The sequence below is a fragment of the Antechinus flavipes genome, chromosome 2 (assembly GCF_016432865.1).
Source record: "Antechinus flavipes isolate AdamAnt ecotype Samford, QLD, Australia chromosome 2, AdamAnt_v2, whole genome shotgun sequence".
Taxonomy (NCBI): Eukaryota; Metazoa; Chordata; class Mammalia; order Dasyuromorphia; family Dasyuridae; genus Antechinus; species Antechinus flavipes.
In genome coordinates, this window is record NC_067399.1 from 573720526 (window position 1) to 573746174 (window position 25649).

General features: G+C 35.7%; 1 protein-coding gene across 1 annotated transcript in view; it reads left to right on the forward strand.

The window, feature by feature from the left end:
* The window catches only part of IL16 (interleukin 16), a 169070-nt gene that overhangs the window by 95101 nt on the left and 48320 nt on the right, over positions 1-25649 (forward strand). The window contains exons 3-5 of the mRNA XM_051981168.1: positions 3682-3790; positions 16686-16828; positions 23909-24019. Coding sequence (XP_051837128.1) covers positions 3682-3790; positions 16686-16828; positions 23909-24019 — 363 coding nt within the window. The remainder of the gene's footprint in view (positions 1-3681; positions 3791-16685; positions 16829-23908; positions 24020-25649) is intronic.

The following is a 25649-nucleotide window of genomic DNA, read 5'->3' on the forward strand; positions in this document are numbered from 1 at the left end:
AGATAATTTATACCACAGCTATAAAATCTTAGGTACCATTCAGTATTACAAAAGTATCCAGCTAATTTAAACAGTATTCACCAGTCCTTGACACTTTGAGCCTATAGAAAAGTTCTGATCCAGTGGGCACTTGCAGACAGTCTATAGGTTGACCTAGATGGGGAGAGTTTTACAAGCTCTGTTCTACCCTATTCCCTGATACCATATTCTCCTAGAAATGTACCTCGTATAGGACTAACTATGTCACTGACATGGCTCACTGTCCATCCTAAGTCACTGATATCCAGTGACATCCAGTGTATACACACATGCACACACATACATATACACACATGCACACACACACATATACACACATATCCCTTATGTGTGCAAGTGCATGTGTTTAATGCATGTATACATATTGTATATTTATAGTATAAATTCACATATATAAATACATATGTATGTGTATGTATAAACATATATACACATACATACACATGTACACTGCCTAAATAATATATGTAGGGGTTTAATAAATATTTATTGATTGATTGGCATCTGAACTTTATAACTAACTTGCTATTTACACAGAAAAAAGCCAAAAAAATTAACTCAACTAACTTTATAATCATTAGGAAAAAATGTTTTTAAAGGAAATTCTGCAAGCAAGAGCAATACTAATACGACAAATTGCTAAGCTTTATTTTTCTAGTTTGTTCATGCTCCTGATGGGTAGGACACAAGTAGCAGTTGAAATCCAGCTTTTTATTTACCTACACAAACTATTACTTATACAGGAAGACATGGAACAAGGGAGTGTTTATTTATATGAGTGGGTGTTGAAAGGAGACTTGAGTTCTAATGGAGAATAGCAGAATTTTGGACTTGGAATCAGAAAGACAAACATTTGAATTCCATTTCTAATACTTACTAGCGGTGTGAACCCAAGTGAAGTAGTTCAATATCTTCAGTCTTAGTTTCTAATCTGTAAAATAGAGATAATACCTATAACTATGTATATTAAAGGGTCTAGTAAAATGTAAGCTCTTTAAGGGCAGATACTGTTTTTCACCCCCATCACCATACCCAATACTGGTATAAAGCCTTGAACTTAATTGTTTGTTGTTAGTCTTGAATAGTTTCAGATGTATTCAACTCCCCATGACCTCATTTAGGGTTTTCTTGGCAGAGATACTAAGGTGGTTTGCCACTTGCCCCTCTAGCTCATTTTACAGATGAGGAAACTGAGGCAAAAACAGGGATAGGTGATTTGATCAGGACCACCCCGCTAGTAAATGCCTGAGGCTAGAATCTGAATTCAGGTAGTCCTGACTCCAGGCTCAGAACTTTTTTCACTATACCACCTAGTTACCTAACAGTCTGTGATTATATAATTCTATTTCAATAGTGGATAAAGGATCATGAACTGACCCTCTGAAATTCCTGAAATGAATTAATGGAACATGGTTCCAAAAATCATCTTTGATCAATTAATCCACTAACTTTTTAAAAAATGGAATTTGTTTTTAAGAATCCACAGAATTAAAGTTTGGCCTAAGTGAATAGATTGCTTTGTTTGACTTGGTAGTGCCATCTGGTGTTGAAAAAGGAAAATGATTCCTCAGTTCTCCAGTTCTCCAGGCTGGTTTGTATGCTGTTACATATGGAAAGACACTGGATTATTTCTGAATCAATTCATAGACTTACAAAATGGTCAAACTGAAATCACCTTGTTGAACCCTTTTATTTTACAAATAGGAAATTAGAAGAACTCTTGGTGGATCACTATAGGAACTATTGAAAGAACTACCATTTCACAGAAAGGCAGCAAGATTAAGATAATACTTATCTCACAGTGTTATCAATATTAAGTAAAATAATAACAGGTAGATAAAGCTACGTCTCTACAGATATAGATAGATGTATAGATATAAATATGTGAGGTGTTGGGTGGTACAGTGAATAGGAATCAGGAATCAGGAAGCAGGAAGACCTAAATTCTAACAATGTATGACCTAGGCAAGCTACCTAATCTGTGTCAATCTCTGTTTTTTTAACTGACAAAAAGAATATTACAGATCTATTGTAAGGATCAGATACATTAATAATATATATGCATGTAAGTATGTTACAAATGCATATACATACCTATATATGCATAGACACACATGTATATACATGCATGAATATATAAGGTAAACCAGACATATATATATGTGTGTGTCTATGTATACATATATATATATATTTGCAATCTTAGACTGCTCTACAAATACCAGATATTGTTCTTGTAGCTTACTTTTCTGCTACTGAAATGACATGACTAAGAGCATAATGATAATAATGATAAATTTATATATGTATGCATATATGTGTATATATATCCATAATGATATAAAGTTATATCAAAGCACTTGGATTATTTCATTTGATTCTGATGCCAACTCATGGTTGAGAGGAAAAAGCCCAGTTTTGAAGTTTTGTAGAGTGGACTCTATTAAAAACCATACTCTGAGCTTTACTATATCTATAACTTTGACTCAATCTGGTTCTCAGTTTCCCCATATGAAAAATGAGTGTTGGACAAGGTAATCTCTAAAATGTCTCTTGGCTCTTAATCTGTAACTGCTTTAAGATTTCATAGTTCACTAATAATACAAGTACAGTCTTACATACACACCAATTAAGTAGTTTTTGGAATAGATTTGAATTCACACCTTCAAATCTACCGATTCACCTTTAAAAGGAAGGAATTTGACTTATGATTACAATATATGGCTTTAAAATTATGTGATCTTAAAGATCCCTAGTTTAGAACTCTTTTCTTTCCTCCCTCCCTCCCTCTTCTCTCCCTTCCCTCATTTCTTTCCTCCTTTTCTCCCTCCTTTCCCTCCTTCCCTCCCTCCCTCCCTTTCTTCCTTCCTCCTTTTTTCCTCCCACCCTTCTTCCTTTCTCCTTTCTTTTCTTCCTTCCTTCTTTCCTTCCTTCCTTCCTTCCTTCCTTTCTTCTTTCCTTCCTTCATCCCTCCTTCACTTTTCTCTTCCCCCTCTCCCTCACTTGCTCCTTCTTCCTCTCTTCCCCCTCTCTTTTCATCTCTCTTTCACAGAGTTTAGTGACTTACTCAGGATCACATAGCTAGCAAGTTTCTGAACTCATATTTGAATCTGGCTTTTCCCAACTTGAGAACCTATACTCTTATCTACTGTGCCCCATCTCTCTATTCTGTCTCTTTCTGTCTCTCTGATTCTGTCTCTATTTCTATCTCTTTCTCTACCTGTCTCTATCTCTCTGTTTCTCTTAAAGTAAATATGATTGGCTACTTTTTTTTCTTGAAATTCAACTCCACAGATATTTTTTTAAGTGTTAGGTGCTACATATATGAGTTAGGCTCTGAGGATACAAAAATGAAAAAAAAAAAAAAAAACCAGTAGGATTCCTGCTCTCAAAAAGCTTACATTCTAACAGGGAGTTGGTAGGCTGGAATAAGGATTCTCTATACAAAAACAAGGTTGTTTACTTGCATCCTCGCGAAAGGATATAAGTTTTGAATTGTCACAAGCAACAACGATTTCTTGCTGGATCCATCTTCTTGGCTGATCCTTGTCATAACTAATTGCATATTTTATGATAAAGCTAATTAGGACAACAAGCTTGCTCTAAATAATTAATTGAAATGATATTGGGATTATTTTGCAGGAATCTTCAACAGCTACCTTTCGAGAAAAGTCCAGTAAACTGGAAGCCCAAAATAACAGTTTCCTGCACCCCAAAACCACTGGTCAGAGGACACGCAGCAACTCAACAAGTAAGTAGCACTTCAAATAGTTCTGCTCACTTTGCCTTGTGTTTGTTTAACTCCTGGTTCTATTTTTTGATTGTAACAAAGCCATAACTATTATGGGGTGACTAGAGCTTTTATTCCAAAGTGCTACCAGGAGAAGCAGGTATCCCATAATCCCATTCTGGCTCTTATCCCCCATTCTTCAAATGCCTCCTTTTCCAAGAGTCCTATCACTACTAAACCCATCTCTAAAAGTCCACATTCCCCTACTGCTCCATCAATGAAACTGTAGTGGATTGGGATGAGGTACTTACATTATACTATTGGGTTTAGGCAATAGGTTCCAGATGCAACTAGGTAGAGCAGTAGCTAAAGCGTGAGGGCTGAAATCAGGAAAACCTGAGTTCAGATTCAGTCTCAGACACTTACTGTATGATTCTGGGCAAGTCACTTAACTTTTATCTGCCTCAACTGTAAAATGGGGATAATAAGAAAATTTACCTCCCAGGGTGGTTGTGAGAATTAAATGAGATTATCTGTAAAGGATTTAGCTTCCCCTTTCTGGAAATTTATACCTTGAATGACACCCAGTATCCAAAATTGGGTCAGTGTCAGTAGTTGGACTCAGCCTCAAGCTCTTTTTCTCCTCCAGCTCTCCTCACCTGAGTTCCCCTGAGGTATCAGAAATTCTAGGAATGGCTCTAAGTGGTGACATCATTCAAGTTTATACAACTGTGGCTATTGTGGCTTAGCTTTATGATAGTCAATACAAATGAATCTCACAGACATATTTATAGTAGGGACTCTGTAAGACTGAAACAATGAGGTCCTTACCCCATGCAGAGTTTGTGTAGGTGACTCACTAAGCTGTGATCTCTCTCTCTCTTTCTGTCTTGGTTTTAGTCTCTCTGCCTCTCTGTCTCTCTCTGTCTCTCTGTGTCTCTTTCTATCTCTGCCTCTCTCTGTCTCTCTCTCTCTCTCTCTCTTTCTCTCTCCTTCTCCACATCAACATGAGTAGCAGACAATATGGCATGTAGAATGAAGGGATTTGGGTTCTAGTCCTACTGTGGATTCAGTTGTCCAAGTCTTAACTCTCACATACATAAAATGCAGAAGTTGAATCAGATAAGTCCAAAAGTCTCTTCATGATCTAGTATTCTATGATTCTGGAGTTTTGGGGGAGGGGAAGGAAGAACTAGATATGTAGTCAGAAAACCTGAGTCTAAGAATGAGTTCTGTTACATATTTATGTAATGATGAAAAAGTTATTTTAAGTCTATGAACCTCAGTTTCTCCATCTATTAAAAAAAAAAAAAAACCCTTTTTCTATTTCCTCACAGAGAGTATTGTTCTTCAGTTATATCCAACTCTTCATGATCCTATTTGAGGTTTTCTTGGTAAAGATACCACAGTACTCTGCAATTGCCTTCTCCAACTCATTTTACAGATGAAGAAATTAAGGCAAGCAGGCTTAAGTGACTTTCCCAGGGTCACATAGCGAGTAAGTGTCTGAGGCCAGATTTGAACTCAGGGAGATAAGTCTGCCTTACTTCAGGCCTAGCACACTATCCCCTGTGCCATCTACCTTCTCTTATCTCACAATAAAGATATTTATCAGAATTTGAGCTAGTGTCTTTATTATCTAATCTTTCAGTTCTATATCATTTAGCTATAGCTTTTATAAATATGATCAGACATTATACATTCAAAGTCCAGAAATTATACTGATTATTTTGGGCCTTTATTTGATATTTCCTTTTGGAAGGGTTATATATCGAGTTAATTATAAAGTATCTGACTCTTGTTTTAAAGAAAATCTCTGCATCCACATAAACAATATTTTAAGTGGAATTATCTTCCGCAAACGGGCTTGATATTGATATAGCCTGATGTCATTAAGGCAGCATGATACAGAGAAGTCAGGAAGAAATGAGTTCAGACCCTACTGCTGATGACAGCTCTGTGATCACAGGCAACTTGCTTAACCTCATAGAGCAGTGGTCCTCAGAGTGTTGTCCAAAGAATTGCTGGAGTCTTTGAAACCCTTTCAGAGGGTCTACAAATTCAAATTATTTTTTATTTCTAATATAGTAAATAACTATAAATATAACCCATGTGAACAAAAACTCTTTGAACAGATCTTCGATAGTTTTTTTTAACAACATGAAGATACTGAGAACAAAGGTTTGAGAACCACTGTCATAGAGTCTCAGAAAACCTCATCTGTAAAATGATAATAATTAAGCTTGTTATTACCTGTCCCTTAGGAATTTTCAGAGAAAACTACCTTGTAAAATTTAAAACAAGAGCATTGATCTGGAGTCAGAAGGATCTGAGTTCAAATACAGGTCAGATACTTAGTAGTTGTGTGACTCTGAGCAAATCATTTGACCCCAATTGCTTTCAAAAATATTTAAAATACTACATAAATGTGAGTTGTGATTATCTCAGGGAAAAGGAATGCATAAAGACATGATAAGAATCTCTTCCTTCAAGGAGCTTGCCATCTATTTGCTTGTCTTTAATTCTTAGTATGTGCAAATTGTCTAATGTCACATCAGAATGACAGAGAATAAAAGCACAAAAACAATAATGGTAATAGCTTACATGCCGATAATCCTCTTTGATTTACAATGTGTTGGCTTCCCCATGAGAGCTGCTAAGTGGCGCCATAGTGCACAGAGTGCTGAGTTTTGGAATCAGGAAATCTCATTTTACTTTTAGTTCAAATTTGGCTTCAAATACTAGCTGTGTGATCCTGAACCAGTCATTTAATGCTATTTGCCTTAATTTCTTCATCTTTAAATTGACCTAGAGAAGGAAATGGCAAATCACTCTACTATCTTTTCCAAGAAAATCCCCAATAGTACCACAAAGAGTTGGACATGATTGAAAGTGACTGACAACAAAACTTATAATTGGGATATGATGTAAACAGTGATTGTATTTACCAATAATGTAAAACTAGTTTTGAATAAAATGACAAATAAGTTTGCTTTGAGAAATGGATTTTAAAAAATGAATGGAGGCAGTTTTGCATCAAACTCTCTCTTCTAGACTCTCTCCTCATTTCCTTGGAGAGGCAACATTGGCCTTCAATGAGACAAAACATGGATCAAATCAAAGTCAACTACTGCACTATGAAGGCAAATTCTTCAACTTGAAAAGACTACAAACCAAAACTAAAGTACAGGGAGCATTGGTGCTTAATTTTTTATTTGTAGATGATTGTGCACGCATTGAAGTCTCTGAAGTTGAGATGCAACAAAATATGGATCAATTCTCTGCTACTTATGCCCATTTTGGCCAAATAATTAACACCATGAAAACACTGGTCCTCCATCAGCTGCACCACACCATCCAGAGGTGGACCCATCAGTTACAGTAAATGGTGAAATTTCAAATGCTCCGGATAAGTTCTCTTGCCTTGGCAGTTACTTTCCAGGGATGTCCACACTGATAATGTGATTGACACTTGCATTGCCAGAGCTAGCTCAGTGTTTGGGAGTCTCCAGAGGAAACTGTGGGAGAGGAGAGATATTAAACTAACTACCAAACTGAAGGTCTATAGAGCTGTTATGCTAATCTCATTGTTGTATGTCCCAAAAGCTGGACAGTCTACCAGTGCCATGCTGGGAAACTGAATCACTTTCATTTGAATTGTCTTAGGAAGGTTCTAAAGCTCACCTGGCAGAGTAAGACACCAGACACTGATGTCCTTTCTCAAATTAAAGTGCCAATAATTCCAGCTCTATTGCAGAGAGAACACAATTGCTCATTTCCTTGGAGAGGCAACATCATACAGTAGAGTGAACATTAGAAGCTACAGCAAAAAGGATCACATTGAGACCTTGTTCTTCTTGCTGGAACCTGTGTGTTCTTGGACAAATCATTTAACATCTTTCTATGATGTTATAAATGTTAGAAAGATGTTAGAAAAATTAGAGAAATTTTTTTTCGTAGGGGAAAGATCACTTGATTTGGAGCCAGTGGCTCTGGGTTCAAATTCTGCTTCCATCACTATATGGATGACCTAATTTTTAACCAATTAGGATCTCAGTTTACTCACATGTAAAATTGAGTCATTTGAGGTCTCTTCTAGCTCAAAATCTATGATCATATATTTTATAAAGTGATTTAACCATAAAATGCAGTATAAAGTTATATTATTGGTTTAACTTTTTAAAAAAAAAATTTTTTCTCCAGGGTTTTATGAGGGCTTGGGTTAATCAACCATACTTGGAGGAAATGGAGCCTCTCTTTCATTGTCACTCAATAGAGGTTAGGTTATACCAGATCTGAACCATTATGTTCACATGTTTGGATCAAGAGCTAGGAAAAAAAGACTGATTACATTTCTCTAGCCTCAGTAATTGTTTTTAATGGGGAACATGAAGAGACAAACTCTCTCTCACCCTCCTACATAGCTTCAGGACATAAAATCATCAGGCTAGACAAATTATATCCCAAAGCAGTTGTGTGCCAATAAACATTTAACAACTGATTCTCCAAAAAAAGGCAGGGGGAGAGTAAGCTGGACACACTTTTAAATTTAATCTGTATGAATATTTTCTCTATAACTTTCCTAAGTCAGATCAGTCAATGAAACAATAAATCAACCCCCTATCTGGAGCCTTTGCATATGTGTAAGGTGTAAAATGTTCATACTGATAAGCAACTGACTTCTGCAAAACAGTTCCAGCTGATTCTAGCACACTCCTGTCCCCAAATAGTGAACTGTAAGACACAATGACTGAGCTATTGTCAATGATCTTTTCAATAGAAAGGATGCCACAGGATTGAGGAAGGGTAAATGTTGTATTGATTTTCATAATAGGGAAGATAGCGTGGAGTCTATAAACCAGAGAGCAGCAAGTCTCACTGAAATTACAAGCAAAATTAGTAACAATTTTTTTTTTTTGACTATTGCACATCCATGTACAATTCCCTTTGGCAACTTAAGCTGTGCAGTGTTATGGGCCTGAACTTTGAACTTGAAACAAAGGATTCTTACAAGGTACTAAGTCAGTGGAATTGATAGAGACAATAGTTATCTAATTTAGCATGGTTCAGTATGATTGATCCAATCCTACAAGGAGATGTTAGAGGCCGGATCTTGAAACAAGGTACTAAGTGGAATTGAGGAGACAATGGTTAAATCTAATTTAGCATTGATTTTATCCTTCAACAAATAATGGTTTCCTAGTGATATAATTGCTTTGTACTCAGTGTGGAGGATATAAGCTAGAGCCAGAGAGATTCAGAGACAAGTGGACAGAAGGCTGGAGGCTGAAGGCTGGAGCACAAACCCTTGGACTCAGACAGATTCATCCCATCTCACACCAGCTTGGTGGCAGGCTCTCCTCCTTCGCTTCCCCACTGAAACCAAGGCTCTGGAATGCCCCCAGAAAACTAGCTGAGCCCCAAGTGCAGGAGATAGGACTTGGAGACAATAAAAGATTTGGACTTGAACCCCTGGCTACTCTGTGGTGATTACTGAACTGAAACGAAGGCTGCTCTCAGAGACCCCAAGAAAACCTCAACAGAGAACCTTACATTTTAAGAGAATATTACAGTTTTTAATTAATTAATTAAATTTTTCATGCCCTCCACAACTGTGCTTTGGGTCAGGCGGGAGGAAGTTGCCCATCAACTGGGAAAATAGGGGTGGGGATCTGAATCTGGAGACTAGAGAGACTACTGCTGAGAAGTAGTTGGGAGAAAGGGCAATAGGTAGAGAGTGCTGGGGGGAGACTTACTGGGGGAGAAAGACCTGATGTTTCATAGCTTCTCATTTCATCTTGCTAACTAGGTTCCAAGATCTCTTCTTTCTCTGCTGCTGAAGGACTAAAAATGCTATGTCAGTGCCCTCTAAATTTTTGCTCTGGAACAAAGCCATAGCAGCTTGAACTTAAATACTACCAAAATAAAGATGGAAGGGAAATTGTGTTTTTTTGCATACATAATCATATGCAATTGCAGGGTTCCTTATTCCTCTGAAAGTAATGCTTCCTCTCCTTCATTGCTTGCCTTTTGCAACATTCAAAAAGAGCTACTCTTAATAGAAAAAAGGCATTAAAATGCATTTAATTAAAATTTTTAAAATAATGATAATGATAAGTTAGTATTGTAATGCCGGAGAAACTGAGGCAGGAGAGAGATTAGAGAGTCTTTAATATTTTATTAATGGGAGAGTAAGATTGACTGGACAGGACTCTCATCTCAAATTATCCAATCAGACAGAGATAAAGATATACTGGGACCAAGGAATCCATGTTGGTCCCAGGTCTGGAGGAGACTGTCATCTCAAAGAATCCAGTGTCCAACATACAGCCAGCTGCCATTCTCCAGCAAATGAATAGAGGAACCCGAACTTCTTAAATACCTTTGGAGACAAAGAAGAGGGAAAGAGAGGGAAAGTCCCTATCAAAGCCATAAACCAAAAAACCCAGAGACAGGATGTCTGAATACCCAGAGATATCTTGGAATATTTTAGAGGGATGTTGTAAATTCTTGAGGACAGAAGATAATCAGAAAGTCTACTCTCTTGTTTATCTTGCTTGGGCTAACAATTTATAACCTTAGAGTAATTGGTCCTCAGCCTTCATGGACCAGAGGGAGATTTACAGCTTAGGGGAGTAATTAGGGAGACTGAGACAAGGAGAACTTGTACAAGGAAACTGAGTCAGGACAGTTAAAGAGAACTGTGGCATAACAGTATTTTCATAACAGCCTGAAAAAGGCTTTCTAAGTATCATATTTTAAATTCAAATGAACCCAATGATGTTAATGAGATTATCATTTCCATTTTATAAATGGAGAAACTGAGCCAGATAGAGATTTCTTAACTTGGCTAGGGTCACCGAACTAATCAGAATTTGAAATCAAATATGAACTCAAATCTTCCCAACACTAGGCTCAGTACTCTATCTATAATACTGCCTTGCTGCCTTAAAAAAAAATTGGTATTTTCATTCTAAACAAATTTGTACTCAGGAAGAAAAAACTGGAACTTATATTAGGAGTGATGTCCATAATATTTTAAAGTGTCCATAATGTCCATAATATTTTATGTCCATAATATTTTAAGATGATTTACATATATTTAAATTCATAAAATTGTCCTTTTTTCTTTTCGTTGCCATGTCTCATATGTTAAAGTGCATCTACAGGAATTAAAAGACCTAATTCTTCCATTTACTGTGTAACTGTGGGACTGGTTATAACCTCCTTGAGTTTCAAGTTCCTCATTTGCAAAATAGACATAATACAACTAGTTCTGCTTGATTTATAAGAAAACATCTTGCAAATTGTTAAGTACTATATAAATGTGAACCTTTAACCCAAACAATTTTAACTCTTTAATCACCCAGAATTGAATTAATTTCAAGACTTTAATGCCACAAATGCCATAAAACTAATTGTATCATTTGAGTAGCAATATGGTCAAAATCTTCTGTACTAATGGGGCTCCAGAAACTCTTATGGAATAGTTTACATAGAAATCTAGCGTAAGGGTGAGAAAAGGAGACTTTGGTGGGTTACCCCAAATGATCAGTACCCCTTTGAAGCTTCCATGGTTACATGATATTAATGAATTTGGATAAGCTGCTAAAAGACAAAAACATTCAGGGAACTATGGTTTCTTCAGGTAAGGTACACTCCTTTCACTACTATGATTTAGAAGGCAAGTTTGAGAGAATCATCTGAGATATAGAGATATTAAATGACTTAACTGGGTCATATAGCTAACGAATGTCTAGTCTGCTTTCCTTATGGCCACTGACCATTTCTTAGTCCTGTGCCTTTAGTCTTTAGTGATTAAAGGGATAAAATATAAAAAAGTCTGCTTCTTATTTCCTATTGCACTAATTGATTCATCTTCTCTCTCCTCCTATTTAAACTGACAGGGATAAATAAAGATAAGTTTCCAGCCAGGAGGGGTGGGACCAATTGAATGTTCAAGGACACCTTTTCATTGGCATCCCATGAGGAAGAATCACAGATGCTGTAATAACATCTTAACATTTATATAAGCCTTTTCACATTTTACAAAAGGATTTTCACATATATATTGTCTCCTCTAGTCCTCAAAATAATTCCAGGGAGTAAGCAGGGCAGGTGCTGTTATTTTCCTTTTACACAAAAGGAAAGGGAAGTTTGGAGAAGTGATTTTCTATGGATTATCTAACTAGAAAGCAAGGGAGCTGGAATGAAGACTTAGTTCTTTTCCTATGTTTTTTCAAATACACAATGGCTACCCTCCAAATAGACTAGAGACAATGCATCTACAAATATCTCTTTTGGGTACAATCTATAATCAATCTACACTTAATAAGTACCTTCTAAGTGCTAGGCACTGAGAATAAAAAAACAAAAATATAAGTCCCTGCCCTCCAGGGGCTTATATATTCAATCAGGAGGAAAGAAACCTTCACATCCATAGGTATGTATAAAATAGATATGAGGAATTTTTCTGTTTTTGGAGAAAGAACAATACGAGAAGATAGCCAGATGGCATAGTGGATAAAGTGCTATGCTTGAAGTCAGCAAGATCTGAGTTTAAATCTGGCTTCAGACACTTAACAAGCTGTGTGACCCTTAAGTCACTTAACTCTGTTTGCCTCAGTTTTCTCATCTGTAAAATGAGCTGGAGAAGGAAATGGCAAACCATTTTAGTATCTTTTCCAAGAAAACCCCAAATGGGATCATGAAGAATTGGACATGACTAAAATGAATGAACAACAAGAGTATTAGAAATTGGGGAGAACAGGAGAAAAGGGCTGCTAGAGAAGGAAGTACTTGATCTGATTTTTGAAGAAAACCTAAAGACTTTAAAAAGGAGTTTTACAAGTAGCACATTTGTTTGGAGCTGTGATAAGTTAGAATCTATTTCTCTTCTAAGTAGACCAATATCATGGCTTCCTCAAGACTTAAGATATTTTGTAGTTTGGGTAGAGGGCCACATCCAGAAGCACCATTTGTTAGTTCTTTGATTTTTCTGGCTTTCTTCTTTTGCCATCCCCACTAAGGTACAGGAATCTAGCTAAGACACAGATCAAACACTGAGAGGAAGCTGGAGATGAGCAACGCATTTTGAGTAAGCTGATCTCTATGACCAGCTCGCCAACTTTGCTATTGCTAAGTGTTTTCAGACTCTCATCATAGCATTGCTGATGGCCTATTCTGATGAGGCAAGATTGCTCCCATTCTAGCTTCAGTATTTAACATCCAGCCATCTTAAAAGACACCTTCTTCCCTTCCCTGCCTTCGGCCCTCTAGCTAAGAGAAGGAGGTCATCTTGAATTTCTTTTCTCTGTTGCTTAGGCAACAGATGGGATGGTGAAAAGCTACAATGCTGACCTCATTGCTAAGGGGCATTGAATGCCAATGTCACATATGACTAGTATGCCTTTAGTTATAAAACTAACGCTTTACATCACCTTAGTCCCCAGTAAGGTTGACCCTGAATTGGAGCTCTGATCTCTTTTCTATACCTAGTATATTTTATCCTTTTAAAAAAACTAGCTAAGTCATGGATATTTATACAACACTCTCTGAACATAAATCTTTTTTTAAAGATAGGGTTATATTTCAGCCTCACAAATATGTATTTATCCTAAAAGAAGTTATGCTTTAGCCACGGAAAATATTTTTAATGGAAATTGTTCATACTTAGTACAGTATTTATTCAGACTCACTTTTTTTATGCAAACTAGCATTATTTATTTCTCTAATAAATATAGAATGGTAAAACTGAAAAGAGACTTTGAGGTTATCATCTAGTTCAATAGATTTCTTGCCCGCACCTTTCTTTCCTCTTCGTAGCCATTCAATTTACTGCATCTTCAGTAAGTCAGTTCCTCCCTGCCATGGAGGCTTTAAAACTTAAAGCCAACTTGCTGCAGAGCCTATTATTTTCTTTAGTCAAGCAAAATAATCAAGCACTGTAGACTCCTAGAGAGGAGTCATATTATATGTTTGTCATAAATGTGGGTGTTTGTGCAATAACGTGTTTGACAGAGCTCTCTCCTCTAATAGAATGCTAGTTCTGGGTTTACTCAGACTGGTCTCATATTGAGGGGAATATAGTTTTTAAAGAGAAAGATCAAGCTCTTTTCTGATAGTCTCTGGCTCTTTATGCCTCTACCCTATAGCTATAGAAAAAATGACTGAAAGATTAGTCTTGGCTCATATCTAAGTTCTCCCCCAAAATAAAATAGAAATGTAACTAATGTACAGTAAAGTTTTGCTATCTGTTGCTCAGTCATTCAGTTTTGTCTGTCTCTTTGTAACCTCATGTACTTGCTCCATAGTGTTGTCTCTACAAAAATTCTAGAGTGGTTTGCTATTTCTTTTCTGCAGTGTGCCTCTAATTTTTATATGAAGAACTGAGATGACTAGGAGTTAAGTGACTTGGTTACATAATTAATGTTTGAGGTTGTATTCAAACTCGGATTTTCCTGATTCCAGGCTCAGTGCTTTATCTACTGTGTCAGTATGGGAAAGCTATTTATTTCCTTTACAGAAAAAAAAATGCTTAAAACATGAAAAGCTGTTATGGGCCAGAACTCTGAACTTGAAACAAAGGATTCTTACAAGGTACTAAGTCAGTGGAATTGATAGACAACAGTTATCTAATTTAGCTTGGTTCAGTATGATTGATCTGATCCTACAAGGAGATGTTATGGGCCAGAACTTGAAACAAGGTACTAAGTGGAATTGAGGAATCAATAGTTAAATCTAGTTTAGCATTGATTTAATCCTACAACAAATAATGGTTTCTTAGTGATGTAATGATTGATTTGTACTCAGTGTAGAGGATATAAGCTAGAAGCCTCAGCCCGAGAGATTTAGAGACAAGTGGACAGAAGGCTGGAGGCTGAAGGCTGGAGCACAAACCCTTGGACTCAGACAGATTCATCCCTTTTCACACCAGCTTGGTGGCAGGCTCTCCTCCTTCGCTTCCCTACTGAAATCAAGGCTCTAGAAGGCCTCCAGAAAACTAGCTGAGCCCCAAGTGAAGGAATAGGATTTTGAAAGAGATAATAAAGGATTTGGACTTTAACACCTGGCTACAGATGTTACTGAACTGAAGCAAAGGTTGCCTCCAGAGATCCCAAGAAAACCTCAACAGAGAATATTACATTTTAGAGAGATCATTACAAAAAGCTTCTAAACTTAAATATGAAATAGTTGTCTGTGACTTTGATTGTATTGTTAGGAAGCTGATACTTAAAACTTTAAAACCCAATACACTTTGGAACTATTGAAAAGGTATTTCACTACTTTAGATCTGCCCTGTTTTCACAAGTCTCTTAAAGTTCTTAAGTTTTTTAATCTTCTGATTACACATGGATTTGAACTAATACTTTTTTGTGGTCATTTTCTCCAAGAAATGTAGTTGCAGAAACTTCCTCCTACTTCAGAGGGAATGTCTTTAGGGCTGGAGGCAGCTTTCTTTATTATCACTGTTCAATTGTCTATGATCAGGAAAAGAAACGTAAGGGGAAGAGACAGCAGGAGCCCGAGGCCCAGGCGTGTGCTCACTGCTCTTAATATTGGAAGCCCCAGAAAGAGTTCATTTTACTTAGTCTGAAGAGATGAAGAAAAAGGGAGAGAGGAATTTGTTTTTGTCCCTAAAGTGAGCTGAGTTGGTATTTCTTCAGGCTCCAGGTTCAATCTTCTTTGATATAGTCTTCATGGGACTAGGGCAATGGTGTGCTGGAGCCAGGTCAACCCTACTCATGAGAGTAGAAATGTAACTAAGACACAGTGAAGTTTTGCTATCTGTTACTCATTCAGTTTTGTCTGTCTCCTTGTAACTCCACGATTTAACTTTTCAATGTGAGCATTTGCATCTTGTGACTTTGCAAAAATTCTAAATTGGAGCTTGATTTATTGTTCTGTTGTTTATCTACAGTAATAGATAAAATATTAATCATGCAGATTAAATTTAAATTTGTATTGTGTTCATTTTTTGGGGGGCAGACATTTGTCAAATATTTATTAGTACACCATTGGACCAAGAGTCCAATAAAGGGATTGTTTTGTTAGCCCAAAGCACCCAGTGAGTACACATAGCTCACTGGAAATGGCCCAATATTCTGTAGCTCGCAGGGCTTACATTTACCCCCATTTTATTTGTAAATATGTATATATCTGAGGGAATAAAGCCAGCTGCCAGGAGACTATTGGGCAAGAGTGTTAACAAACAGTGAAAGATGATTTGAACTTGAATGTATGGAGGGCGAAGTGAGGAAACCTGAGAGCAGAAAGCTATAGTATTCTGAGAGGCAGTTGAATATAGTAGGTGTATTGTAATAGAAGTTGCTCAACACACATTAATAAGCACTTGCTATGTACTAAGTCCTGTAATAAGTTCTGGGCTGACAGAGAAAGTTTCTGCTTTGAAACTTATACTTTAATGAAGACAATATACAAGTAATTGTGCTCATACAAGGTATATGCAATATAAAAAGAAGTAATTTTATAGGGAAGGCACTGGGAGATGAGGAGAAGGGAAAGGAAAGATTTCTTACAGAATTGTGACTTGAGATGTGACACTCTATCCATTGCAGCACCTATAACTATACAAAGTAGAATATATCAATAGGTCTTGAGCATTTATCACTAGGGACTTAGGAAAGTCTTTTTGGAGGAAATGTTCTTAGTATTAAAGGGAGGTAGGAATTGTAGGAGACAGAGATAAGGAGGGGATACATTCTAGATTTAGGGAAAACTTTCACAAAGACACAGAGGTAAGAGACCATGTTATGCAGGAGTAACAGATTATCTCAAGGTATATAACCAGGAATGAGGAAGCAACAGACAAACTGAGATGGAATGTATTTTCACTCAACCTCATATATCAAGAGAACTATTTCACTGATATTTTCTCTTTTCTCTCCTGATTTAGGTGTGAATCCATATTGGATTGGTGAAATTGATTTCCCAATGACCAAAAAATCTGCTGCTTGTAGAGACAGACAACCTTATTCTCTTTATAGCAACAGAAAGTCACTGTCTCAGCAACTGGACTGCTCAGCAGGAAAAACTACAGTAAGTTTTATAAATCTGTATTTAAAACGAGAGGCAATATCTACACATATAGGTAGGTACAAAACAGATAATGATAAACTGGTTGGAGAAGGAATTAGCAGCTCAGAGGACTTGGAAAGTCCTTATGTGGCAGATAATATTTGAATTGCATCTTGAAGGAATAGTGATTCTAAAAGATGGTGATAATGAGGGAGGTATGAAGGAAGCCAGAAAAAAAGCATAGATATAAGGATGGAATGCCATATATGAAGGACAGAGAAAAGACTAGGTTGTAGAGTGTTTAGAAGGGAATCATAAGACATCAAAAGTAGGATGGAGCGAGTTTGTGAATGCAAATAGAAAGTTTAGAGTTGATTCTAGAAGGAAAAGAAGTTACTGGAATCTTTAAAATTTATTTTATTTTCAATCTATGGAACAAAATTAACATTTCTATAACACAGTACATACACAAAAAGATGACTTCCTATGAAATGCAAATTTATCATATACAACTTGCTGTTCCCGCTAAATATACAGCAAGGTTATCATATGAATTTCTTTTTTTCCCTTTTTTTCCTTCTTTTTCCTGCCCTTGCCCTAGAAATGGCTACCATTAGATACAAATAGGTATATAAACAGATACCCAAATACTTCTAATTATCACTTTTCTCTGGAGCACTGGAATTGATTGAATGTTCCTGGAGCTGGTGGAAAGTGGGTTGTGGGATGGGGAAGGAAGGCTTATATGTTTAGACTGGTACATTAGGAAAATCACTTTGTCCATTGGGTGAAGGATGAATTGGAATAGAGAGAAACTTGAGGTGGGGAGATCAATTGGGAAATTCCTACAAAAGTCCAGGAAGAGATAAAGAGGCTTTGAATTAGGATGCTGGTTGTGTTAGTAGAGAGGAAGGAACATAGTCAAAGTGCTGAGTTAAAAATAATAACATTTTAGTGTAAAGTTTCTCTATACTGAGATACAAAATGACTTCAGTCTCTTTCAACCCCAGGAGAACAATAATCAAAGTTTACTTCATTCCTTCTGCTTCCCCAAGTTAAAAGAAGACAAAGTCAGTTCAGACTCATAGTCCTGGTGATAAAACTCTGGTAGCTTATGCTGATTGCCCCTTCAGTTTCTTTCCCTTGGGTCTCAGGGAACCGGTTTAGAATAATGCTGACTTCCCTGGGATGGCTTCAGCCTTGTTATATCTCTGAAACATGCATCAGAACATAAGCCCTTTGTGGGTAGGGACTGTTTCATTCTTTGTACTTGAATTCCCAGATTTAAATTTAACACAATGCTTGGCATATAATAGGTACTTAATAAATGTTTTTTGATTGATTGATGCCACAGCCAAGACACATTGGGCAGCTCAGCTATTTCTCACTGTTTTCTCTCCAGTAGGCTGCAATGATGCATTATGATCCAAAGACTCTTTAACTTTTCTACCTCTATAATTCTTCCTTCACATATGGCACCTATGTCTTTCCTAGTCCATATTTACCTGGTGAAATCCTGACTTCAGGCACACAGAACCACAGCAATCTTGCTCAATGAAGCTTTATTCACCATCTATGCGAAAGTCACACCTGTGGGTTGATGAAACTGCCCATTAAGGGTCAGAGGCCATCCCTACCCACAGTATATCTCCCTTTCCTGCCTGTTTTCATATTACACTCCTATCATTCTATATTCAAGCAGAAGAAAAAGGGAAAGAACGTGCCTTAATTAAATACTTACCATAGGCCAGATACTGTGCTAATAAGCATTTACAAATATCTCATTTGATCTTCACAACAATCCTGGGAGGTAGATGCTATTATGATCCTGATTTAATAAGTGAAGAAACTGAAGCCAGAGAGGTTTAATGACTCCTTTTATTTCTCCAGTGTTTAGCACAGGGCCTGGATAATAAACACAATAAATTTTTATTGACTGACTCAGCTAGTAAGTGTTTGAAGTTAAATTTGAACTCGAGTTCCCATGATTCTGGACCCAGTGCTTTATCCATTGCACCATCCAGTTGTCATTTTCTGTCATCACCTTCTGCCTTTGTGTCCTTGCTTATAGTGTTCTATGTAAGTGGAAGATTTTCTCTCTTTCTTTTTGGATATTGAATTCATCTCTCTCTCTCTCTCTCTCTCTTTCTTTTTTTGATGAGACAAGTTAAGTGACTTGCCCAGGGTCACACAGTTATGAAGTGTTAAGTGTCTGAGACCAGATCTGAACTCAGGTCCTTTTGACTTCATGGCTGGTGCTCTATCCACTGTGCCACCTAGCTGCCCCCTATATCTTTTCTTTAAAGCCCATCTCAAATGTCCTCTCCTCTAGGAAGTCTTTTTTGATATTTCCCCAGTTAGCAACAACCTTTCCCAGCAGATATCATATTGCAATTTTGCTTCTTTAATCTTTAATATGCTTATCAGAGCAAATCACTCTGGCATCTTTGCCAAGAAAACCTAAACCTGAAAAATAAAGAAGAAAAAAAGAAAAAGAAATATAATAGTTTAAGACAATTCCAAAAGTCTCATGATGGAAAATGTTATCAGCATCCAGAGAAAGAACTATGGAGTCTGAATGCAGATCAAAACATACTATTTTTATTTTTTTTGTGGAGGTTGTTTTGTCTTTCTTTTGGCTTTTCTCTCTCTCTCTCTCTCTCTCTCTTTTTTGATTCTTCTTTCATAACATGACTAATGTGGCAATATGTTTAATATGCTTGTACATGTATAACTTATACCAGATTGCTTGCTCTCTTGGGGAGCACAAAGGAGAGGGAAGGAATGAGAAAAAAATTGGAAATCAAAATCTTATAAAAGTGTTTTTACATGTAATTGGGAAAAAAATTTATTAAGTGAAAAAAACACAGGGCAAAATATAAAAAAAGAAAACCTAAACTTGGTCATGAAGAGTAAACATGACTGAAAAATGACTCACAAATATACTTATCATGTAATTCTGTCTGTTATAGTTATCTTTCCCTCCCCAAAGAGATGTGTTCATCTCCTAATCCCCCTAGTGGATTCTAAATTCTATCAACATCAATACATCTCCCCCAACTCATCACAATGCTCTTCACTTAGTAGGTGCTTAATAAATGCTTGTTTTATTGTATTGTTGAAACTCTCATTTATCTGACATTCTGTGATTCTTTGAAACCCAAATAAATTTTTTAAAAGAGTTTGTGAAACTAAAAGTTAAATCATTTAAAATCAAATAAGCAAAAATCACAACAAAAATTTTTTTAAGATTCCTGGAAAATCAGACCTTTCAGATTAGCTGCTTTTGGTTTTTGGTTGGCCAAGAATGATATCTATCCCTTGGTAATGGGATTAGAGTCATAGGACAATATAGATTCTCTCTGCTGCTAATAATGGCAACATTCACCTCTTCTTTCTTTTTCTTGCTCTTGCTACATCCTGCTTATTTACATCATTGCTCACTCAGGAAATGCAGAGGCTGAACCCCAGCATGGGCCCCACATTGCCCTGTTTTGTGCATCAGTTCTGCTCAGTTACATAAATAGACATGGACAAATTCAGAACGGAGTTCAAGTATGACTTAAAAGCTTTATTGTCATCTCATGAATTCTCAGCTTGGGGCACTAATAATCATTATTGCTTGAGCTTTTTAGCTTTCAAAATGCTTTTCCCTTCATTTTTTTTATTCAATTAATTTCATTCAATAAAATTTCAATTTAGTAATAATTTAATTCATTTAATCATAGAAATTTTGTGATGGAGGCAAAGTAGGTCTTATTACTCCCATTTCAAAGAGGAAACGAGAGGTTCAATGAGGCTAAATGACTTGTTCAAAGTTACACAGCTAGCAGAACCAAGTTTCCTGGTACTTCTTATTGTCTCTGTGCATTGTGACATGTTTCCTTTTGAACTTAAATATTTACTCATTTTTATTTGTACAAGCAAGTAGAAATTGACAAAAGAAAACCTTTGGAAACAATTTGGAGAGAAGTATGGAAGAAATTAAATTTGCACCAGTACCTCACATCTAATACAAAGATAAACCCTAAATGGGTACATCACCTAGAAATTAAAAGTCATATCATAAAGGCATTAGAGAAACATACTAAAAGTTATTTATCAGATATGTAAATAGAAAAAAAATTCATGACCAAATCAGGGATTGAGAATATTACAGAAAATAGTATTGATAGCTTTTATTGAATAAAATTTAAAATTTCTGTACAAATTCAACAAACCTAACATTAAAAGAGAACTAAAAGGAAAAAATCAAATCTTTGAAGCAAGTTTCTCTGAAAAAGCTCTCATTTCCAAGACTTACAAGAAACTGCTTTAATTTTTCAACAGCCATAAATATATGCTTTAAAATGGTATTAATTAGAGAAATGCAAATGAAAGTAATTCTGAGATTTTATCTCATAACCATAAGAGTGGCAAAAATGACAAAAAAAAAGAAAATGAAAAATGTTGCAGAGGTTATGGGGAAAAAGGTACATTGATGTGTTGTTGGTGGAGTTCTAATGGGTATATTTAATATGAAAAGCAATTCAAAATTATACACAGTTACTAAACAGTGTGTAATTTTTGACTGTTAGCACTGCTAAGCCTTTATCCAAAATGAATGAAAGAGGTGAAAGTCCTTTATACCCCAAAATATGTATGGCAACTCTTGATGTAATAGCAAAAACCTGAAAATTAAGGAAATGTCTATCAATTGAGAACTGGATGAATATGTTATAGCATATGAATTTGACAGAATACTATTATGCTATAAAAATGAGGAAATCAATTATTTTTAGCAATTTTAAAAAGACATAGAAAAATCTATATGTACTGATGCAGGATGATGGACATGGAACCCAAAGAACAAGTTTATGCAATAAGATCAATATTATAAAAATGAACAATTTTATACATTGATGGAAACTGAAGTGAATATAACCAGAAGAACAATTTATATAATACCAAAAACTCTGAAAAACAAAACAACTTTGAAAGCCATAAGAACTATGATCAATACAATAAATATCTACAATTCCAGAGAACTGATAATGAAAGAAAGATCCTTTCAATTATAGAGGGGATGAATTTAGAGTGCAAAAGAATGCCCATGATAGAGTTAGAAAGATAGATAAGATAGATAGTAGATAGACAGATAGGTAGATGTATTTGTGTAAATTTAGGAAATATGTTTTACTTGACTATACATATCTGTTAGATGAAATTTTTTCTTTTCCTATGCATTTAGGTTAATTTTTTAAAATTAAGAACCAGATGGATTTATTATATTATTAGTTTTCCTTTCTTATATTCTTAATAAGTGGTAGTAAATTCTAAATATTTGTATAGTAAAAAAGAAATATAGTGATAACAGTTTTTAAAAAGTCATCTATGGTGAAATAAAAATAGAAATTAAAAGTATAATGGTATTGTTAAATAAGTTGTTTTTTAGCTTTGTTTTAAAACTTTCTTGATATATTCTGTGACTTATTTTAGCAACTTCAGTTGCCTATAATGGAATGTGGTCTATGGCAAAGAGTAGCTTATAAAAATTTCAGGGCATCAATTGTACAGAAATTAAATTTTAAATATTTATTCAATTCAACAATCATTTTTATGTGCCTCCTGTGTATAAGACACCAAACCTGGAAATATAAAATTAAAGAAAATCCAAACATTGCTCTAATGAAGTTCACAATCTAATAGTGAAAAAGGAAAGGTTACTTTCAGATTCACTGTTAAGGGGTTGGGGAAGTGAATTTGAGAAGTCTTTACGGAAAGGATGATATCCAAGAAAAGGAATCAGTACATGGAAATTGAGCAAGGGAGAATATTTATGGTACAGATTATAGAGAATAAAGGCATAGAAAGGTTAGTATATGTCTATTTTGTTTTCAATCTGATTAGAAATAAGCATAAAAAAGATTATATTAGATAAGAAACATTGGGAATAGATTAAAGGAGAAACTTGAATAGGGATAAAGACTGCATTGGTCCAGGTCAACTATCTGGTTATGAAAATCCATAAATTCAACATGGCTAATCTTTTGCCTAATAGAGAATGGGGCCCCAGAATCACAACCCAAACGTCCAGTTAGAAGAGGATAAATGATAATAACCAGAGTATAGGTGACATGCTTTGAAAATGGATGGAAAGTGACATGTAGTGTATTAGTCAACTGGGTTGCCATCTGGGGGAGGGGTTGGGGGAAAGGAGGGGAAAAATTGGAACAAAAAGATTTATAATTGTCAATGCTGAAAAACTACCCATGCATACATCTTGTAAATAAAAAGCTATAATAAAAAAAAAGAAAGTGACATGTAGGTTTGGTTGGTTCTGGGCAAGGTGAGACAAAACTCATCTATATTTTATACTTTATGATACTCAGATCCTATATTAAACCTTGTTTTAATAATAGCCCAAATTTTGGGAAGACAGTATAGTATAGTCCTATATGTACTACAAAATAAAATCACTAACACCAATATTATCTTTATCATCACCTGTAATTCAAATCTTTCACTAATTTGAATCTGCCTTATTCTCTGTTCACTTGAGTTGATGAACTCCTGCCTCTTATTTGCTTTTCATTTTTTTAAAAAATAATTTTTTATTGACAGAACCCATGCCAGGGTAATTTTTTACAACATTATCGCTTGCACTCTCTTCTGTTCTGATTTTTCCCCTCCTTCCCTCCACCCCCTCCCCCAGATGGCAAGCAGTCCTATACATGTTAAATAGGTTACAGTATATCCTAGATACAATATATGTGTGCAGAACCGAACAGTTTTCTTGTTGCACAGGGAGAATTGGATTCAGAAGGTATAAATAACCCATGAAGAAAAGCAAAAATGCAAGCAGTTTATATTTATTTCCCAGTGTCCTTTCTTTGGGTGTAGCTGCTTCTGTCCATCCTTGATCAATTGAAACTGAGTTAGCTCTCTTTGTCGAAGAAATCCACTTCCATCATAATACATCCTCAGTATCGTCGTTGAGGTATATAATGATCTCCTGGTTCTGCTCATTTCACTTAGCATCAGTTCATGTAAGTCTCCCCAGTCCTCTCTATATTCATCCTGCTGGTCATTTCTTACATTGTTCTTTATTTTTGTTTGCAGGCAATTTCAAGACCTTCTCGGTCTCTGAGCACAGCACAGCTCACACAGCCACCGGGTGGCTTGCAGGCTTCTGTCATCTCTAACATAGTGTTGATGAAGGGCCAGGCCAAGGTAAGAAATATATGTTTGCTAATAGGAAAAAAAATAAGAATTATATGGTTTAAATGAGCTCCAAACTCTTCTAGTTCTGAAATTTTATATTTATGAATTTTCCCCCAAAGCAAAACTAGGGTGACTTGGGTAGATTGTAAATAGGGACTGGTAATGGGAAACTCATGAATTCACATCAATGTTTCTGAACTAGAGATGGTTTCTTAGATTTAGTGCTAAGTAAAATTATGAAGAAGGAAACATTTGTGTTGTTAACCTAGCACAGGTTTACTAAATGCTTATTAATTGATTGATGTTGCTGTTGAAATCTCTTCCATTTTCCCTCTTAAAACCTAATTTCAGGAAGTGATCTGATCAATTCATTCACACTTTTATAATGTATAAGTATCTGTTAAAGCTAAAAGTTAATTTATAAGGAGAATATATAGGAAATGTGGGTCTATTGGGGGAGGAGCAGAAGAGAGATAGTGAAAGAAAGAGAGAGACAGAGGCAGAGAGAAAAACATAGAGAGACAAAAACAGATGGAAAGAGAATGAGAGGGAGGGAGAAAGGGAAAGGAAAGCTGAGAGAGGGGGAGACAGGGAGATGAGAGGATAGGGGAGGGGAAAAGGGAGAAAAGTGAAGAGGGGGAGAGAGAGAGAGAAGGTTAAATGGAGTTCTTTTTTGTTAGAGGGAGAAGGGTAAGGGAGACTTGAAATTTTTCCCAGAATCTATGTTGTTGCTTAAAGAATACAAGACTTCTCTCTACACTACCAATTTGGTACTTAAGCAGCATCTGCCATTTTCCCTTGCCCAAACCCTGAAGCAGACACATTCTCAATCAAATCTCTGAAAAGGAAGGACAAAATTACAGAGAAAGTATATTATGGAGTGTGTGTGTATATATACATATATATATATATATATATATATATATATATATATATATATATATATATATATATATATTGTGTATGTGTGTGTGTGTGTCAAATGCATTATTCTGACTTCTTTAGAAGGCATGTTTTGAGGAACTTACTGTTGAATTCAAGCAATAAAAACAGAAGATAAAAGACTATTGAGAAAGAAAATGTAAATATCTAAAAGTTACTGTCAGTGACACAAATTCTAACCTCAAGTGGCAAAAAAAATCTAAAGGAGAAGTTTTTTTACTTCTTCTAAACATCATTTTGTCAGTCACTCTACTACCTTCCCAAATCCCTTTTAATCCCAGTGTCTTCCTCTTGTTAATTATTTCTTATTTATTCTGCACCTAGTTTACTTTGTGTATATTTGTTTGCATGTTGTCCTCCTCATTAGATGGTAAATTCCTTGAAAGCAGGGATTATTTTTTGCTTCTTTATATTCCCAGCACTTATCATGGAGCTTGGCACACAGTAGGTGCTTACTAAATGTTTATTGAATTGAATTCATTTTTATAATTGAGCACACTAATGCCTAGAGAGATAAATTCATTGTCCAAAATCATACAGCCTAGCATTCAAATCTCAGTTTTCATAATTACTAAAAAAGACAATGAAATCTATTAAACTCCCAAAGCCTGTTTCTTTATCACTAAAAAAAGAAAATGTATTTAATTTTTTCTATTCAGTTGTCTTCTCTTAAGCCAAGTGGATACACAACTACAAA